The 20654-nt window shown below is 36.3% G+C and overlaps 1 protein-coding gene across 3 annotated transcripts in view; it reads left to right on the top strand.

Annotated features, from left to right (window-relative positions):
• LOC132097382 (probable G-protein coupled receptor 153) overlaps positions 1-20654 on the top strand; it is a 29164-nt gene that overhangs the window by 448 nt on the left and 8062 nt on the right. For all 3 annotated transcript variants that reach the window (XM_059503048.1, XM_059503050.1, XM_059503049.1), the window contains exons 2-3: positions 13956-14537; positions 19991-20423. In XM_059503048.1, the coding sequence (XP_059359031.1) occupies positions 14185-14537; positions 19991-20423 (786 nt within the window). In that variant the 5' untranslated portion in view covers positions 13956-14184. The remainder of the gene's footprint in view (positions 1-13955; positions 14538-19990; positions 20424-20654) is intronic.

Raw genomic sequence — 20654 nt, 5'->3', positions numbered from 1 at the left:
AAACATTTAACGTTTCGTTCTTTTGATAGCATATAAGAAGCTAATAGGATCAAATGTGAGTAGAAGAGAGATGATATAACTGAGGCTTCATTTAATACAGTTCAACGTTATCACATGTGACAAATCGCCCACAGAGCTCACATTACGAACAACATCATAGAGTCTATACTGAACACCTACGACTGCAGTCAACTGTCAACATTACTGCAAATGTCGTTCATTAAACTGCTCCATTTGCATTTTAACGATCGGTGACGAACTCTCCTTTGTACTACAGGGTACAAAAACACAAACAAGCTTTGTGTCACCCAAACAAGTAACAGTTTGCATTTAAAACAAATGGCATTGGGATTATTAACGTCTAGTGTAAGCATATTGCCATCAGCTCCCTCCTTCAGCTGACTGTAAATGGATGCATTTAGCCATCATCTGCATGACATAATATATTACAGGTAGTATGACATATTCCTCTCAAGCAAGATAAATAAGTCCAGTAATTTAATTTATGTCAGCATTTTGTTCTGTCGTGAATTATAATTGTGGATAGCTTTTGTATTTATCCATCCATAATGATAAGATCAGATGACAATCTAAGATAACATTTTTATTTATTTATTTATTTTTTATTTGTTTGCCACTTAGGAACTAACCAAAATGTAACCAAACATGTTTCTTCTACTGGACAAAATTTGCTTGGCGTTGAATAACATTTTGAATTTAATCTTAAAACAAAGCATGCTTGCAATATAACAATGTAAACATTAATGAAAGCACTTAACAATCAGGTCCCATGTGTTAAAACTAGTTAATGCATTGCCATGCACTAACAATTAGCAATATACTGCATTTATGTAATGGTTCTTATTTATAAGCAACAACATGCCTACGTGACCATTAAAATAAAGTGTTACCTGCAACGGTGAAAACGAAGTGTGCTCAATTGTATTGATTTGAATTTGTGGAGTACTTCAGATCTTAATCTGTATTTGCAGATAATTTAATTTTGATAATAAAATTAAAGAAAACTTAAATGTAAGAGAGTGAGCTTTCATGACTGTTTCTTGAGTCTTCTTATACCTAAGTACATTTTTAAAAGTGCACTTTAGATTAAAGATTAAAACTATTACTTTAAAGTACACTTTAAATCAGTATGTTTTCATATATTGTCCATGCTTTAAAGAAGTACACTAATTTTAATGATTTGACTAACATAATCAAACATGTACTTGAAATAGCTTACTTGATTATAATTTCAGTGTGTTATTCAGTATTACATTTAAAGTTATATTTGAAACTGTAACTTCAGCACGTTATCAAATTTGTAATTACTAATGTTTTTAAATATGTGAAATTTCAATAGACATGACAACAATGTGTATTTTAGTTTACCATAAATGTTTGTCAATACATTGAGAAGTACATTTTAAGTCTATTTCAAAGACAATTTAAGTAATTACGGAAGATATACTGACTTAAGTGGGTCAAAAAACAAACTCAAAATTTCAGCAAATTGCATTTAGTATAAAGTAAATTTAAACAGTAATACATATTAATGTAATTGCAGTTAACATGCAATTAAGTTTACAAAAACATACATTCAGTTTGCACCTAAGTATTTGCGCAGTCTGCAATAAGTATATTGTTTCTGTAATAAATACTCTTTTATGCTAAAGTGTACTTCTTTTTCAAAAGGACTGTCATGTGATGCCAATATCAATATACTCAGCTGAACGAAGGAAGTATTGCTGGCAAATGAATGTTGAACATTTAGTTTGCTTTGCGGTTCCCATAAAAGTATTTATTAAGTAGAGAAAAACTAAAGGAATTCTGTTTCTGATGGAATATTGCCATTTTTAATGATGCAACTGTACAGCCTGTGCTCAGTATGTAGAAGATAGCTCAAGTCAAGATGAAATCAGAACTGGGAACATTTACTTTCGTTACTGCTTATTTTTTGTTTATTATGTTTATATATTCAAAATTATTTTTTACAAATAATAATCTTTCCACAATATGAATAAGCAATTGGATACTGGTCATTGTTTCAGACTATTGTTGTGCAGCCTTTATAAAATGTAGTTTAATGCAGTTGACATTAGTAGTATGAAACAGTCAGTATTTTTGTGATGCTGTTGATGTTGATATTCTTAATTTAAGTTTTAATTTTAGTCACATTTACAGACAAACACAATGTGCCTAAACTAATAACATACAAACTGTTGTACTTTTCACATTTTATTAAAGATACTGAATAATCATTCACAGTGAAGGGTGGACAAAATAAGTGAACCTCAGTGTTACGACTTCTCCAAAAGCTTATTGGATTCAATCAGGAGATGATACTGGATTTGTAGGTTGCACAAATGCCCTCGGCTTTAAATAGAGGCAAAAAAAAAAAAAATACATGTTTTTTTTTCTTCTTCTTTTTTTTCTGAGTCTTGACTTTAATCCAGTTGAGGCTTTAACTGTGGCATAACACCAAGAGTGCTATCAAGCCAACCAAGGAATGCTGATAAACTAAATTTTTCACACAGTGACTGTGGGGAGTGATGGTCTTTATGTGGCTTGCAGTCTGGAATTTAGCAAGCAGCATTACACTAAACTGAATGACTCACCAGCAATTCTACTTTCAACTGCCTTTTAACATTATAAGCAGTGCTTTCCTGTCCCTTTAAATTAATGCCTAAAGGAAATATAAAATATAACTTTAGGCTGTGCAGAATAGTTTTTTGTGAATTAATGTACAAAACTCTCCCACAATATCTGTTATAGAGCAAAGCACATGTGTGAGTAAGTGATGCCTGGTGTAAACTTGGCTCCGCTCACAGGCCTGCTCATTGTCAGACATTCTCTCTTTAATTATGTTTTGGAAACTTGTTCAACACAGTAATTATGTGTGAAGTGTTTCCACTGCAGACCATTTATACTACAGCAGAATTGTTCTGTTGCTCCTTTACTAACAAGATCAGTATGACATGCCATTGTTGGTATAAAGTCTCCTATGTAATGAGCATATAATAATGGAAACAATATTAAAAATAATGCTACAGTACTTAATGCAAATGCATTGTGCCTATAGTTTAACAGCAAACAGCATTCTTGTGTGACATGACCCACCTAATTTAATATATGCATCTGCAAAATGAGAGTTGTGTTTTTTCACTATATAAAGCCAACATTCCAGGAGATAAGTCATTGTAATGCTCTGATGCATTTTAGTCGATTTTGGAGCTTGGCAGTTTGAATAACTTTAATAATTAAGGTTATACTGTAAATATTTGGAACAACGTGATGTAATCATTTTGTAAATGATGACAGAAGTTTCATGAATTTACTTCAACTGAGCATTCAACAATGATTTCTGGTATTTGTGTTTCACAAAAATTCAGCATAATATGAATAAAATATTCTGAATTCTGAAAGAGCAGCAATAATGTTGTGTGTTTGGTTGGATAGTTTTTTTTTTTTTTTTTAAATAAGGTGCAAGTGTATGTCAGGACATACTGAAGTTACCAACTACCGGCCATTCCTTCTGGTTATAGCGGTCAATTATTAAACATCAGATACATTTTGAATAAAGGACATGCAGCACAGTCCTTAGTCACTTTAATGTCTTAATCAGCAAACAGCTGGATTTTCTTTTTCCTAAAAACACTGTCAAAAGCTAGCATGAATTATTAACAAAACTGCAGCTGCTATTCATTTCTAAGTGCATTGAACTTTGATAAGACGAACTTTCTTTAATGAAAAACGTTTGCATTCTTTTAGAGATCTTATTGAAATTGTAGATGTATTGGTATCTTGTTAAATCTGAGCTCAATGAGCTAAGGTCTTTTTTCTAAAACTGAAGAAAGTAATTTTCTCATTTTTTTTCAGAGGAGATGTCTGAGAAATACAGTAGTCTCCTTTGCTGTCCATTCAGTCTTACACTTTGTCTACTAGTGTGAAAACCACACACAAACCACAAATCCATTTCCCACTAAGATTTGAGCCCTGTTGAGCAGTGCTGATTGGTCATTGTTTTCACGTGCTCAACAGATAATTCTGTGATTGGCTTCAGCGCTCATCGCATCATGCTCTTCACCTAGTGCTCACACAGAAACACACGTGAGTGTTTGAAAGCCGCATCTATCATCGGATCCGTCTATGTGCAGATATTAGGGATCCGCTGACAGTGACGGATCCATTTTTATGTGGTATCGCGGCTGTGTGAGCACTCTGTGAAGAGCATGAATCGATGAGCATTGAAGCCAATCACAGACAAATCTGTTGAGCATGTGAAAACAATGACCAATCAGCTCTGTTTAAGAATCAACAGTGCTCATATCTTAGTGGGAAACGGATGGTTATTTAAATTTCAGGACCGAATGGTATCGCGGTTGGTATTTTGACAACACCAGTGTCTACACTGGAAAAGACAGTTGTCGCACCGTGCCGCCGACAGTTAAAGTCTGTCTATTCTGGACAATGCCAAAGCAACCGTTGAAAATAATTAGAAATTTGTGTCAATACATCATAAATAGAACGCAGCAGTAGTTTTCTGTTGGAAATTATTTTTGTGTCGCACCATGCCACATCCTTTGTAGACATCACTGATTATAATGAGATCTATAGTGTTTAGTGCTCGTGTCTGGTGTAGACACAGTGTTATGGCTGTCTAGGAGAAACTATATACAGACTCCATCTTAGCATCTGTACTGTTGATAAATCTCATCTTGAATTTCCCTTTGACAGTGGTGAGTTCTTCTGTCATAACCACACATATAGGGTTGACTCATGCACTTTGACATTGACTGAGGCAAGATGTGCATCTAAGTCTTGTTGTTATCCTGGGGTTCTTAGAGTTGTGTTACAACATCTTTATTTCTATGCTCATGGTCAAAATTTTGTGGTCCTGAATAGATTGCCAGTGGTTTAAAATATTCTTAATATTTTGATGCTTTCAAACAATGGTGTGATTCATGGAAATGGTTTTAAAATGCACAATGATGGACATAAGAAGCCTTTCGTCTGAGAGACTTTTCTTAAACAACACACTTTTTTTATGTTTTGCTCTGAATGGTATTTGTTAGACCTGATCAAAATTTAAGGCATTTTAAAGGAATAATAAAGGTCTCCTTTTTGAGCACACTTCAGCATGACCATGTTCTGAATCATGTGTATAATCAGACCAATGGATGGACGCCACTTGACGGACAGGGTGACGTGTGACCAGGAAGCCATAAAAGCACGTGCGGTGGAGACAGTGGCAGCTCCTGTCATTAAGTGAAGTGCTCTGTGTGTATGTCTTATTTATTGCTGTCTGTCACTGTCTCAAACCAGAAAAGTTAATATGCTAAAGTCTAAGCACAAGACTGGTACAGGTTGATAAAGGAAAGCAACATTTTAGGCTGTGGGTTCCTCCCTGCTCATGCTACATAATAGGCAGGGATACACACAGCCTTTGTGTTGTTTGTCTGGTAGCGAAGCACACCGAGACAGCTCTTGAGGGTGCTTACTGTCCACACTGTGAGTGCCTCTCACTGTGGATGCTTCGCTCCCGGGGGGCTCTCTTCGAGGAGGGAGGCCTTGCTAATACTCCCCGCTGCTCTAGTCCCTCATGTGCCAAGATAGCATGGCAATTGCTGTCGTGGGGTTCGCAAATGGATTTGGTGGAGGGAATGGAGTCCCTTCTCCCTTGGCTACCGGATCCAGCGACAACTCCCAGAGTTCGGAAGCTTGCTCTGAGGGAGTGGTTTCTTGCCCTAGGGGAGAGGGTGATGGCGAAAAGGCCCACGAACCACCTCAGTCTACAGAGTATGAGGAGCCCAAGTGGCCACAGAGAGGCATCTATGGTTGACCCTGTCTGAAATTAAAGAGAAAGGCAGGGTCTTCCTCCTCGAAGCCCCGCCTGCACCATCTGGCCTGTACGGCGATGCAAGTTTAAGGAGGCTCGTAAACAAGCGGTGAGTTCTTGCCTCACTGCTATTTGGCTCATGGGGCTGCTGGACAGCCATGTGCCCACTTCTCATAAAATGAGGTGCAGAAAGTGAGTGGTGTGACTCATACACCCCTACGTCAACACTCAGGCTGATCTGAGGACCGTCCTGGCTAAGAAATATTCGGCCAAGAAGCCCTGTGTTTGTGTCCCAGGGCTTCTGAGGGCAGCCTGTGTATACCTCATTATACATCAGGAGGCTGATCGGTTAACCCTGCTACAGCTGGTGCTTCAGGCCACAGCAGCCTTCACGAGCACATGTCTCAGAATCCGCCAGAAAACAGTGAATCTTGCAAGCTCACTACATTTGAGGGGGTCTCCTATTACACATGCAGTTTACACTCTTGCAGTTTAAATCTAGATTAAAGACCCATCTCTTTAACCTGGCTTACACATAACATACTAATATGCTTTTAATATCCAAATCCGTTAAAGGATTTTTAGACTGCATTAATTAGGTAAACCGGAACCGGGAACACTTCACATAACACCCTATTTACTTGCTACATCATCAGAAGAATGGCATCTACGCTAATATTTGTCAGTTTCTCTCTTATTCCGAGGTCACCGTAGCCACCAGATCCAGTCTGTATCCAGATCAGAGGGTCACTGCAGTCACCTGGATCCAGTACGTATCCAGACCAGATGGTGGACCAGCACCTAGAAAGGACCTCTACTGCCCTGAAAGACAGCGGAGACCAGGACAGCTAGAGCCCCAGATACAGATCCCCTGTAAAGACCTTGGCTCAGAGGACCACCAGGACAAGACCACAGGAACCAGATGATTCTTCTGCACAATCTGACTTTGCTGCAGCCTGGAATTGAACTACTGGTTTCGTCTGGTCAGAGGAGAACTGGCCCCCCAACTGAGCCTGGTTTCTCCCAAGGTTTTTTTCTCCATTCTGTCACCGATGGAGTTTCGATTCCTTGCCGCTGTCGCCTCTGGCTTGCTTAATTGGGGTCACTTCATCTACAGCGATATCGTTGACTTGATTGCAAATAAATGCACAGACACTATTTAAATGAACAGAGATGACATCACTGAATTCAATGATGAACTGCTTTTAACTATCATTTTTTATTATTGACACACTGTTTTCCTAATGAATGTTGTTCAGTTGCTTTGACGCAATGTATTTTGTTTAAAGCGCAATATAAATAAAGGTGACTTCAGTGAGGTCAGTTTTGAGAGACTTAATTCTCTTTTCTGGCAGCGTTGAAGCTTCTACTGATTATTTCAAGATGGGTCCTGCAGACTGTAGTAAGAAGTTAAAGATTTCACCTCCAGGCTATCAAGGTGGTCCCTCCTCTCAACAGAGAATCTGAGTTCTACAGCCGGTACTTCATTGCTCCAAAGAAGGATGGGGGATTGCATCCAATTTTAGGTCTGCGTCAGTTGAACCGCTCAGTCAGGTCAGAGGACTAGTTTGCCACGATAGATCTAAAAGATACTAACATAGTACTTCCATGTCTCCATCCTTCCACAACACAGGAAGTTCCTGAGGTTTGTTTTTGGGGGCAAAGCTTACCAATTTCAGGTTCTTCCATTTAGCCTCGCACTCTCACCCTGAACTTTCACAAAGGGTGTGAATTCTGATGTGGCTCCACTGCGAATCCAGGGCATCCGCATACTAAATTATATCAACGATTGGCTGATTCTAGCTCAATTGGAGCAGACGGTTGTCGAGATGTCATTCTCGCCCATATAAAAGAGTTAGGGTTAAGACTAAATGCAAAGAAAGTGTGCTTTCACCATCACAGAGGACCACTTATCTGGACGCGGTGTGGAATTTTACCATGATGCAGGCACAGCTGTCTCCTGCTCAGATATAGTCTATTCTCACTGCAATCAAAAAGGGCTGGTCACTCATTGTAAAGCAGTTAAAAAAAATTGCTGGGTCTGATGGCAGCTGTGTCCAACGTTATACCTTTTGGCCTGCTGTACATGAGACCCCTACAGTGGTGGCTCAAGAGCAAAGGGTTATCCTTGAGAGGAAATCCACTTTGCATGATCAAGGTCATGCAGCAATGCTTTTGTGCCTCAGACTTGTGGAGGAATATTGGTTATTGTCACTGTGAGTTCCTTGTCGTTGTGTATCCTTAATGACAAATACGGTTTTCTCTGCAGTGCACTGAGGGTGAGGCCTCCTTGTGTTCCACCATGGGACCTTGCCGTGGTCTTGCAGACTCTCTGTAAAACTCCATTTGAACCATTAGAGGAGGTTTCAAATCAAGTTCTGACACTTAAGTCTGCTTATTAGCCATCGCTTCTCTGAAAAGAGTCTGAGATTTGCAGGCCTTGTCAGTGTCCAACTCCTTCCAAGACTTTGTGCCCGGCTTGGCCAAAGCTTTTCTTTACCCTAGGCCAGGGTACGTCCCTAAAGTGCCCTCCTCAGTACCACGGCCCATCGTACTTCAGGCTTTCTGTCCTCCTCCCTTTCGGGAGCCTGACCAGCAGAAGCTAAATTGCACTGGACACATATGTCCAAAGAGCTGCCATGTGTAGGAAGTCTGACCAGTTATTTGTCCTATTATAATCTATATGAATATAATATTATGGTCCTTCCAAGAGGGTTCGGCTTACCACTAAGCAGACCCTCAGTCGGTGGATTGTTGATGCCATTGCTATGTCTTACGAGTCCTCTGGTCTTCCCTCACCCTTGGGGGTCAAGGCTCACTCCAACCGAAGTGTGGCGGCCTCCAAGGCCTTCCTGTCAGTTATGGCTATGCAGAATATATGTAAAGCGTTACATATAACCTGTTATTTTTTATTCAAATCTGAGTCCACAGATGCCCAACATTCTGCTACACGCTTGATCAGAATTGTTGGTACCCTTGGTAAATATGATCAAAAAAGGCTGTGAAGATAAATCTGCATTCTTAATCCTTTTGATATATATTTTTTTTAAATCACAAAAATCTAACCTTTCATTAGAGAATAAAAATTTTAAATGGGGGAAATATCATTATGAAATGTTTTTTCTCAAATACACAATTGGACACAATTTCTGGTACCCCTTGGAATTCTTATGAGTAAAATATATCTGAAATATATTTCCATTCATATTCACAATTTGTAGCACACCAGGGTGATCCTGTTTCACAGAAATAAAAATAGGAGGGGAAACAAAGGCCAAATTCCAAATTCATCACCCATCACACACACACACACAAATATATTTCTGATGTGCAGAAAAAGATAACTGAGCATCACAAATTAGAAAGTGGCTTTAAAGAGCCATAGCAGTGAAAATTCCCATTTCCACCATCGGGACAATAATTAAGAAGTTCCAATCAACAGACAATGTTATGAATCTGTCTGGAAGAGGACATGTTTCTATATTGTCCTAATGCATGGTGAGAAGGAGAGTTTGAGTGGCCAAGACTCTCCAAGGATCACAGCTGGGGAATTGCAGTTTCAGGGTCAGAAAACCTTAAAAATATATATCAAATAGTACCTAAATCACCACATGTTGTTTGGGAGGGCTTCAAGAAAAAAATGATTTCACCATAAATAATGACCAGCATTTTCAGTTGTCAGATTTAACTGGAACTTCAATGGGAAATGGGACTGGCTTTTATGGTCAGATGTTAATAAAATATTAGCTTTTAACAGCAAACCCTCAAGATGGGTTTGGTGAACATAGGGATAAAAATGTGTACAATTAAATATACTGCTATATTTTTAATGTTGTGGGCATATTTCTGCTGGAGGTCCTGGACATCTTGTTTAGACACATGACATCATTGATTCTATCAAATAACAACATATAATAAAAAAGTGACTGGAAATATTATAATGGGCTATGTTTGGATCTTCCAACCAGACAAAAATCTAAAAACAAACCTTAAAAACAACACAAAAATGGGTCACTGGGCACAAAACCAAGCTTCTGCTATGGCCATTCCAGTTCCCTGATGTGCACTTAATAGAAAATGTGTGTGGTGAATTGAAGAGGAGAAGCACCAGCATGGATTCTGGAGGAAGGAATGGTCTTTTATCAGGTGTTCTCTAACCTCATCAGTCATTATAAAAGAAAACTCCAATACTATTTTGGCAGATGGAGGTTTCAAAAAGTATTGAATAAAAGGGTACCTTTATTTGTGTCCAATGTTAGAGAAAAAACATTTATTTCATAAAGATATTTCCTCCCATTTTAAATTCTTATTCTCCAAAGAAAGGTTTGATTTTGTGATTTTTTAATTTTTTAAATAAAATATCAAATGGATTAACAATGCAGAATATATCTTCATAGACTTCTTTTATCATATTTACCAAGGGTACCAACAATTCTGAGAGTGTGTGTATGTGTTACACACCAATCTAAGAAATGGTGTACAGTAGCAAGCCTTCAATGAAAAAGACTTGAAAAATACACAAAACAGCATTTGGTTTACCATATACCCTTCTTAAAAAAATAATCATTGGCATGATATTGGTTTTGTCAGGCCTCTTTGGCAAAAATAAACAACAGAAAAAAAATTGCTCAGATGTTTTCTTATTAATGCTCTCTGCTTCTGTGTTAATACACACACACACACACACACACACAACAATCACTGGTGCTTAACAGATTTGTTTGAATGGACAAATCTGTGAATAACACAAAAGCACAATGTTATCCTTTTTTGTTATCTTATTCAAAATGAAGGGTCTATCCATGATAATCTGACAGTGTGATTGACTATTATTATGGCTTGGTTTTCTGTAATTTGCATATCAATTCTTGTGGTGTCTTGCAATTTGAAACAGATGATTGCAGGATAAATGAGAGCATATATTAATTTTATTATCTTACAACATAAAAAGAGTGGTCGTTGTTTCTTTATATCATTATTGCTCTTTTGTATACCACAATGTAGAGCAAGGTTTTTCTTTTGGAGATTTGGAAATTACATAACTCCACCACCTAACAATGATAAATATTTGGCACAGGTCAGAGATGTGATAAGGTGAATATTGGCCATTCTTCAGTAGAGCAGGCTAAATAAGTTTGCATCCAACCTGGTGTAATTTAAGTGATTTAAGGTGAAGCTTTTGTTATAAATTACAACAGTTTTAGTCTGTAATGAAATTACTCACCACATGTAGAAAATAGCTTTTATTAGACTATACTGATATGATTGGAATCTTCATTGTGGAGATCCACATTTCAACAAAATTCAGCTCAAACCCTAATTGAATACACCAAAATTAGCTATCCTGCATTGTTCAGTGTAGAATTACTGTATATTTCTGGTTACTTTCACAGTAATTTCTCAGTGGGACTCCTCTTGTATCTAACTGTACTCTCAAAAATTGCTTGTAAACAAACAGCATCATACTGTGTTTTTACAGTGCATTTGTACTATGAAGGCACCCAGCATTTTTTTTTTGTCACACTTCTGACATGACTAGATCAGACATGTTAATATGAATATACAGCATGCATTGATTTCAAAATGCATTTCTGAATACAGTAATTTATTGTATATTAACCCAGTAAATTCCTGGCAGTTATTTTACAGTGTGGGCTTCTTAGAGTGGCTTACAACATCTTCATACCTATGCTATTGGGCAAAATTCAGTGGTGCTGGATAGATTGTCAGTGGTTTGAAATGTTCGTCATTTGCTGCAGATCTCAAACAGTGCTGTGATTCTCTACAAATTGCTTAGAAATTATTTTGAACTGTTCCAACTCCCTTAGACATCAGAAACATTTATTCAAAAAGTATTTTTACATTACCTATTGAAGCACACCCTTAATATGTTTTATTTATTTGTTTGTTTGATTGATTGATTTTGGTAGACCTTATCCTAATTGTTGTGTAAGCAATACAAAAAGGGCAATAAAGGTCTAATTTTTATGCACAAAGCAATCTTATATAGACATACTGAAACTGGGTATCTTATTACAGGTTTTTTTTTCATACACATTTTCAGAACTTTGCCTCTTTTTTTTCAAACCTTTACACATAAATCCAAGAATTGCACACATAAAATGCTAAATGTCTCACATCTCTTACAAAATGAAGCACTGCATTCAAAAGATTACAAACACATCTCAAAAGCAAACATTTGCAAACACCTTTGCCATGATATTAATTCCTGTTAGATTTGTGTGTTATATAGAGAACTGTATGTTGTGTTTTGCAGAATTGGTGTGTGGGTCTGCTGTGAGTGTCAGGTTTCAGAAATTGTAAAGTAAAGATTACAATTAAAAAAAAAAAAATGTAATCAGGCTAGGTGATTCATATTCAATATGTTCATGTTTCCAATAGTTTGCAATTTTGTGAATAGTATCAAAACTATCATTTTAAACCCTTCCTTGCAAATGTGGCATTAGTGTTGTTAAATAGTGGCCATGCTTCAATGGAGCAGGAGATCTACCTTCCACCAGCTCGAACCCTAATCAATTATACCTGTACTGTCTAATGAAGATTTTCAGGAACTCCTGATCTTTACAAAGATGTGTGTTAGAACAAAGGTTGGAAGTGCACTGCAGGATACTAGATCTCCAGAAACAGGTTTTGGCTTAATGATGCACACCATTTACATATATTTGTCAGAAATACTATTTTATGAAGTTTCAGGACTAAGCCCATCTAATCTTATAATAATCAAATAAGACATAAAAGTGTTTAAGAAAAGTATCCCTCCATTAGCCCTCATCCTCATGTAGCAGACCTACGTATAGGGGGGATTATTAGAGCTTGAGTTGTGTCTCCTCATGAGCCATTGAGGACTGCATGGCAAACTAATCTTTTATGATTTTATGGTTATGTGAACCTGTGAACTTCTTTATGTATAAAACATGGCTCATAAAATTGTCACTGCCCAAGTGCATAAAGTTGAAAAACTTGGTCCCTCTTTCTAATAGGTGGCCTCAACTACTATGTACTTACCTAAAATAATAACAATTACAATAACAATAATAATAATAATAATAATAATAATAATAATAATAATAATAATAATTGCATTGAACTGACCTCATTCAACTACCTAAGTACAGTGTAAAAACGGTAACACTTTAGAATAAGTTTCCATTATTTCATGTTAGTTAACTACTTTAGTTAACATGACTAACATAACTAGTTTAGTTAACATGAACTAAGCAAGAACAATCCTTCTACAGCATTTATTAATATTAGTTAATGTTAATTTCAACATTTACTAATGCATTATTCAAATCAAATGTTGTGCTTGGTAACATTAGTTAATGCACTGTGAATTAGCATTAACTAACAATGAGTAAATGTATTTTCATTAACAAAGATTAATAAATATAGTAATAAATATATTGGTAATTGTTTGTTCATGTTAATCAATACATTAACTACCACAAATTATTTAAGGATTATATTAACCCAATTATAAACCTGTCAAGATATTTATGAAAAATACATTTTGCAAAAGCTCATTGATCAACACAAGCACAAAAAAAATATTTCTTTAATTTGAAGATATATCACCTTCTATAAGCAACCTATTTATTACTTTTCTTCCCTTGAAACCAAATTACTCAGATTTTATATTGCGTTGGTTCTTTAAAGAGAGAAAATTATAATAACTTGAAAAGACGTTCAAGTACCCAACCAAAGAGAAAACATTCATTACTATAATGGTGAGTAAAAAACACATTTTAGGAAAATCAACTTCAATTTACGAAGTTAGCTTATGTGATGATCCCTCAAATATTTCAGTTCTATTGAAAATTCAATATTCAATATTATGATGCTGATGATCGTTGAAATATGTCATTACAGTCTTGTGAAAAGGGTCCATATTTGTAAATAAAGAATAATATATTGAATTAAGTCGTGAATAAAGATGTCAATGTTGGCCGCTTCAGAGTTCCAGGTAAATGGCCCAAGAGTGAAATTGGTTCTCTAGGAACCACCCTGCTGGCTAGTTCATACAATACAATGACTACAATAATTTTATGTCTTCCCATGTCTCTTCTTGTCAAGATCTGTCATTTTCTTTCTCTTTCAGGATTATTTCGGCAATGGACTGGCTCTCAGTGCATGTGCTCCTCTTCTGCCCGAGTCCACTGCTCCTTCACACTGCTGTGCCACTCACCCCGTCCTCTCAGCACATCCAGAGGAAGGATTGTCTGTCCCTGTAGGAATGCCTGTTCGGGCCTGGCACCTGCCTTTGCCCGCGGCTAATCCCACACCTTTTGCCATTCCATTCCCCTCCAGCTCTCGCAGGCTGCTCCATCATGAACGATGAGGTCATCAGCACCAACGCACTGGCCTGGCTGGTCTGCTCGGGAGTGTCCATCCTGGCCAACGCCTGGGGAATCCTGAGCGTGAGCGCCAAGCAGAAGAAGTGGAAACCTCTGGAGTTCCTTATCTGCACCCTGGCTGGCACGCACATCCTCAACATGGGTATCCCTATCACCATGTATTGCGTCATTCAGCTGCGACGACAGCACTCCAACTATGAGTGGAACGAAGGACTCTGCAAGGTGTTTGTCTCTACCTTCTACACCCTTACCCTGGTCACCTGCTTCTGTGTCACATCTCTGTCCTACCACCGCATGTGGATGGTCCGCTGGCCTGTCAACTATAGGTAAGTCAAAGACATTAATATGCATATCTAGTAAACATTATACTACCTAGAAAGGATGTGCATCTCCACAACGTAGGCCAATGCGATACGCATCTCCATGCATAGCCAACGGTAAGTTACATTAAAGATATTAAGCAGCTACTGATGCAATGCGATACGATTCACCCCTATTATGACGCAGTTCGATCTGATTTCGATCCGATTCAACACAATGCGATTCAATGCAAAACGCAACTGAAAAAAAAAAAAATATATATATATATGATGTTATGCAGTTCATTATGGTGCAGATAATTCACTTTTATTTCTTTGGTTCAGACAGACAGGAAATCATAAATGAATTTAAGTGCCTTCTGACTCCTAACACCTAACAGCTTCTGGCTCCTAACTCCGTAGTGTTGTAATACTTCATATTCAAGTTGCAGAGAAACAGTTTAGAGAGGCGAAATCAATGTTTAATATATTGGTCACAAAATAAATAATAAAATATAGTGCATCTACTAATATTTAAATTAGTGCTGGACAACGATTAATCACGATTAATCACAATCCAAAATTAAAGTTTTTTTTTTTTGTAAACAATACATTCATGTGTGTGTATTTATATATACATAATTAATATACACAGTACACGTTAACTTTGATAATGTGAGAAATGTTGAAGATGTCTGAATAAATGTTGGTTTGACTGTATATAAACCATTTATGTCAGCTTTTTTTTAGATATGTTTGGGAAACTTGCCATTATGATAGCGATAGCTCTGGTGACATCACAGTGGGTTTTTTCTTTCCTGTAAACATGTAAACACTACTGTGGACAAGTTCCTTTGTTTTAGATCTTATTTGTGTTTAGGATTGGCTTCAAAGGGATTCAGTTTCAATTTTATTGAACGAAAATGAATTTAACTCATTCAGTCATTTTAGTCAAATCTGTTACTGTATATAAAACAACAACACCTTGTTGATGCAATAATCCTGGAATATGGTTTTAAGACGCTGGAAAAAGGCCTGCCATTGACAATGTCACATACGTATATAGTCTTATTAGATGCATTTTCTAGACAGGCAGTCAGTTCATTTGGAGCTCTCTGGTCAGCAATTCAGTTTGAGGACAACTATCCTTTAATCATAGACGCTTTATCTCAGTTCTCTGTTGTTTGGAGAGACATCAAAAGGCAGCAAAACGAAACACTGCTGGTGGGGTTATTCAGGATACTCTGTCTGGGGCGTGCAATGATGATGCAATGAATAATGACGATTCTCTCTGACCAATCAGCAGTCTGCTGTGTTTTCACATCACATTTTAGTATCACCTTGCTGCAGAATTCATTTCCAAACTTGATTAAACACACCTGTCTCTAATTATCAAATGCTTCTTTAGATCCTAATAAGTTGGTTCAGTTGTGTTTGATCAAGGTTGAAGCTGAACTCTGCAGGAAGGTAGATCTCCAGGAACAGGGTTAGGCACCCCGATCTACAACAATACATCTGTTTCACCATCAATACTTTCCAGCTACTATAACTTTACTATAAGTCTTTGGGAAAAGCAGTTAGTATACATCTGAAATGGATGGGATGCAGTAACCACATAACTAATGTCTGTATTGTTGAAAATCCACAGTAGTCAAAGGGATTTCAAATCAATTTATTAAAAACATTAGAAATTCAGAAAAAACATTCAATTCAGGTTAATACAGAGTTTCATTTTGGGGTGGAGTATCCCTTTAATGATGTGTTCATGTCACATAAAGGTGATGCCTGTTTGAAGAATGGTGGCATAGAAACCATAAACCATTTTATGTGGATTGTTTAATACTTTTTCATGGTTTTCTTCAATGTTTGAGGCATACTGAACCAGCTCTACCTAAATACTTTGCATGCATTTATGCTGGACTAATTTCAGTTATATTTGCATTTTAGGCTATGATATTAGATTTTTATTGTATTAACAACTCTTTTGGACACTTTTTGAGTAGAAATTCATATTTGCAATTTTGTTTTGTTGCAAATAAAACTCCCAAAGGAACTGTTGACCTGTGTCAACAGATCCAGACACTCATTTATTCTGACATCAACAATTCTGCTTACTCAAAAGAAGTTCCAGCAGTTTTTCCCCTGCCAAACAAATTGAGTGATCAGTGGAGGCAAGCTTCATCAATACATTCTGTCATCGCTGGAGAAAGGAATACCTCTCAACATTACAGAGCTGCTAGAAATGGCAGAATGAGAGCTCAGAATGAGATATATATCTAGACAAGCCAATAGAAATGACTGTAATGTTTAAAACATCATCATCAACAACAACAACAACAACAAAGAACTGAAAAATAAAGCAAAATATATCAATTTATAGTAAATGCAAAATAAAAAACAAACAAAAAAACTTTTTCACAGATATTTTTCTTAATTTCTTGATGAGAAAAATGGTAAAATGATTGTCAGCGACAATTGCCAAACAAAAACTAATAAAACATTAACATCTAAACATCTGTTTATTATCAATGAGAACTTTTGTATGAAATAAAGTCAATCTAGTTAGAAATAAGTGAATATGCTGAGATGTTGAGAGATCTGTTAGTGTTTAATAGGATTTTAGAGTAATTGTTTGGCATCCATTAATGTTTCGTGTGTGTGTGTGTGTGTGTGTGTGTGTGTGTGTGTGCTCTTGTTTTTGTGACATATCCGGAAAACTTTGTATGATGACATGGGTATGACACAGGTATTACAAGGAGAGGGTGACTTATAAGGACATAACCCATGTCCCCATTTTTCAAAACGCTTATAAATCATACAGAATGAGTTTTTTTTTGAGAAATTAAAAATGCACAAAGTTTCCTGTGAGGGTTAGGGTTAGGTGTAGGGTTGGTGTAGGGTGATAGAAAATACAGGTTGTACAGTATAATAACCATTACGCCTATGGGATGTCCCCACTTTTAGATATCGTTGGGACTTTTAAAGAGTTTTGAGTCAAATTTAAAGTGAAAGATAAAAAAAAAGTTGTTTTCCATAAAAATAGAATTGGTGTGGCCCTTGGGAACAGAGATGATAATGGTTGAAAGAGGGAAGTGTTTCTGTATCATGAATACCTAATGTTAATTAAATTTCAGTCTGTTTAATATGGAGCCCTGCACATGACATGCAGGAAAAAAATATTAGGCTAAATCGTGTGCACGATTTACTAATTCGTTACCTCAATGTACTAAAACGATTTATTTATTTTTTCTTGCATGTCATGTGCGGGGCTCCGTAGTTTAATGATAGCATCTTACAGATACCGTTTCAGGGAGTGTGCTATTCTCCCACATTATTTTAGAGCCACTAGGCAGTGCTATTTTGTGTATGTTTTAGATGTTATTAAGTTAAACTCTGACCTACGTAGTAGCCTCACGTTTTACTCAGTTGGTAATGGTAGTTCAAGCAACTATCTTCATTTTCCATCATCTTTGCAACCATTTATGGAGAAATTATATTTTACTGTGTGTACTGTAATTCTGTATTCCAGGGGCCTTTGGTTATCTTAAGGGGCCCTTGGTTACAGAGGACTCCACAAAGTATGTTTTGTTCTAAACTTAAACTTTCCAAAAACCTTTTCATGTTCTTCTGTGTTAGTTTAAAAATAAATTGTATGTGATGTAATAACATTGTGCTGTATGTGAGTTATACTCTCAGTCACACTCCTAAATTATTTCTCATAAGTAATTGTGCAGTATGACATTTACAGTGGCCCCATGCTAAAACCTTCACCCCCGGTTTAAACTAAAAAACTAAACTAAAAAAAAAAAAAAATAAACAATACTTCAAAAGTTGAAGTTATTTTGTACACTAAAAAGTAAGGAGTCCCACACATAGCATGCAGGGAAAAAAAATAGTAGGCTAAAATCGTGTGCACACTATTTTGTTCCCTCAATTTATAAATTGTGCACATGATTTAGCATATAAAGGGAATGAATTAGCAAATCGAGGGAACGAAATAGTAATCGTGTTCATGTCCCCCTCTGTGGGACGCCTACATATACTTCACTATATTACAATTAAATCTAATCTAATCTTGACAAACTATATATCGTTGGAAAGGTCTAAGACTCCCAAATATATATTTTACCAATGTTTTTTGTTAAAAATTATGTAGGAAAAGTAATCGATTAATTTATGACAAGAGTGCACCCTCAAAAATCTAAATTATAACTGGTGTTTTGACCTTTGTTTAAAAAAAAAAAAAGAATTCTTTGTTGCCTTTTTCTCTATCACATTTTAGAAATCATCAGAAATTATATATCAACTGAAAACTTAAAATCTCAAAATTCAAACTTTAAAACTCATTTTAAAATCAAACATTGCATTACCATGTAAATGGTACATCAATATCATGTTACAAAATATTTTCATTCATGAATTATAAAAATTTAAGTTTGGATCGTGCTCTACAAAGTCAATGTTCAAAAATGTGAGTGACAGTTTTAATTAGTAAATCGTGCACACAATTCATTTATCTTTTCTTGCATTTCATGTGCATGGCTGAGTAAAAAAGCACTCAGAAAAGAAATGTGAACAATGAGAGTTATGATTGTGAATTTTATTTTTTATTTTTTTTAATTGTGGCTCTTTTTGAGGGAAAGGTAAATCAGTTAACCTTAAATAAATGAACAAATAAATAAATAAATGTTAATAATGACTGGAACTTTTGTGTCCTATGGGCAAAAATCATTATTCCTCTTTGCTGACAGAACACTATGAAAAATTTAATTTTTTAGAAATGAACAGTACTTCAGATAGCACTCCACATTTAACCAATTTGGCAAAAAAAATATTTGTTTTGTTTTTTGCTTTTTTGAGTAAATATTCTAGTCTTATGTTATTTAGTCAAGGACATTTCTAATCACAGCTGTGCTCTAAGCGTAAAGTTAGCTTAAAGTAAACATAATATTATCAACAACTTATTTTACTTCTGTAATGTGACATTTCTGAGATAAAAAAAAAATACAGTGGAACTTGATTCCATAAATCAGGATTTGACTGGATCTTGATGTTACATAGGGGAGATGGTTGTAACACTTTTTGTTTTAACATCTGTAACTCAGTCTTACAATATTTACAGTATCTAAAACATTGGTAGAATTTCCCCACTGTGTAAATGTGTAATGGTAAATACACGAGTTTAATAACATTAACAGTGGGTAGGGTGAAGTTAAACATGAAAAGTGTGGTACAGTGGTGGTGAATATTGTTTGATGTTTATTTTAACCCTGTAAATGGTTTCTAACTGATGGTGAAACAGTTCATCCTGTTGTTACAACCATCCTCAGTAAAATCATTTGTATCATTGATGTGGGAAGAACAGAAATGTCTTTTTAGCTCAGTGATGTAATCTACTTTTAGTAGCTTCTTACATATCTAATATATATATTTTAGTATTATTAGCATTATAATCATTAATCTCTTTTATCTTCTAACAGGTTGAGCAATACCAAAAAGCAGGCTGTCCATACGGTCATGGGCATCTGGATGGTGTCATTCATTCTGTCCACCTTGCCCGCTGTGGGCTGGCATGATACCACAGAACGCTTTTACACCCACGATAACTGTCGCTTTATTGTGACTGAAATCGGCTTGGGCTTCGGTGTCTGCTTCCTGCTGCTGATCAGTGGGAGTGTGGTGATGGGCGTCATCTGTATTGGAATTGCTCTCTTCCAGACCTTTTCCATCCAGATGGGTCAAAACGTGGACAAGAACAAATTTAACGTGCCCACCATTGTAGTGGAGGATGCCCAGGGCAAGAGGCGTTCATCCATTGACGGCTCAGAGCCTGTTAAGACATCGCTGCAGATCACCTATCTGATCAGTGGAATAGTCTTCATATACGACTTTCTAACTGGATTCCCCATATTGGTGAGTGTTGGCTTTCATTTAAGAGAACAGAGTAAGGTGTTTATCTTTGCACAGGAATATGACTTGGGAAGCTGCCTTGATTGACTTATGAAGGATACTGACTTTTTGAGTTCTATATATGAAAAGAGTGCTATTGATTTGTAATGATCTAACATCATATGTGTCATTTAGAAAACTCAAACTCAGTCATAAAAGCCCCCTTTTTTTGGAAGAAAACACTACCCCCAAATT

The sequence above is a fragment of the Carassius carassius genome, chromosome 21 (genome assembly GCF_963082965.1).
Source record: "Carassius carassius chromosome 21, fCarCar2.1, whole genome shotgun sequence".
Taxonomy (NCBI): domain Eukaryota; kingdom Metazoa; phylum Chordata; class Actinopteri; order Cypriniformes; family Cyprinidae; genus Carassius; species Carassius carassius.
This window is presented reverse-complemented; position numbering and strand designations above follow the sequence as displayed.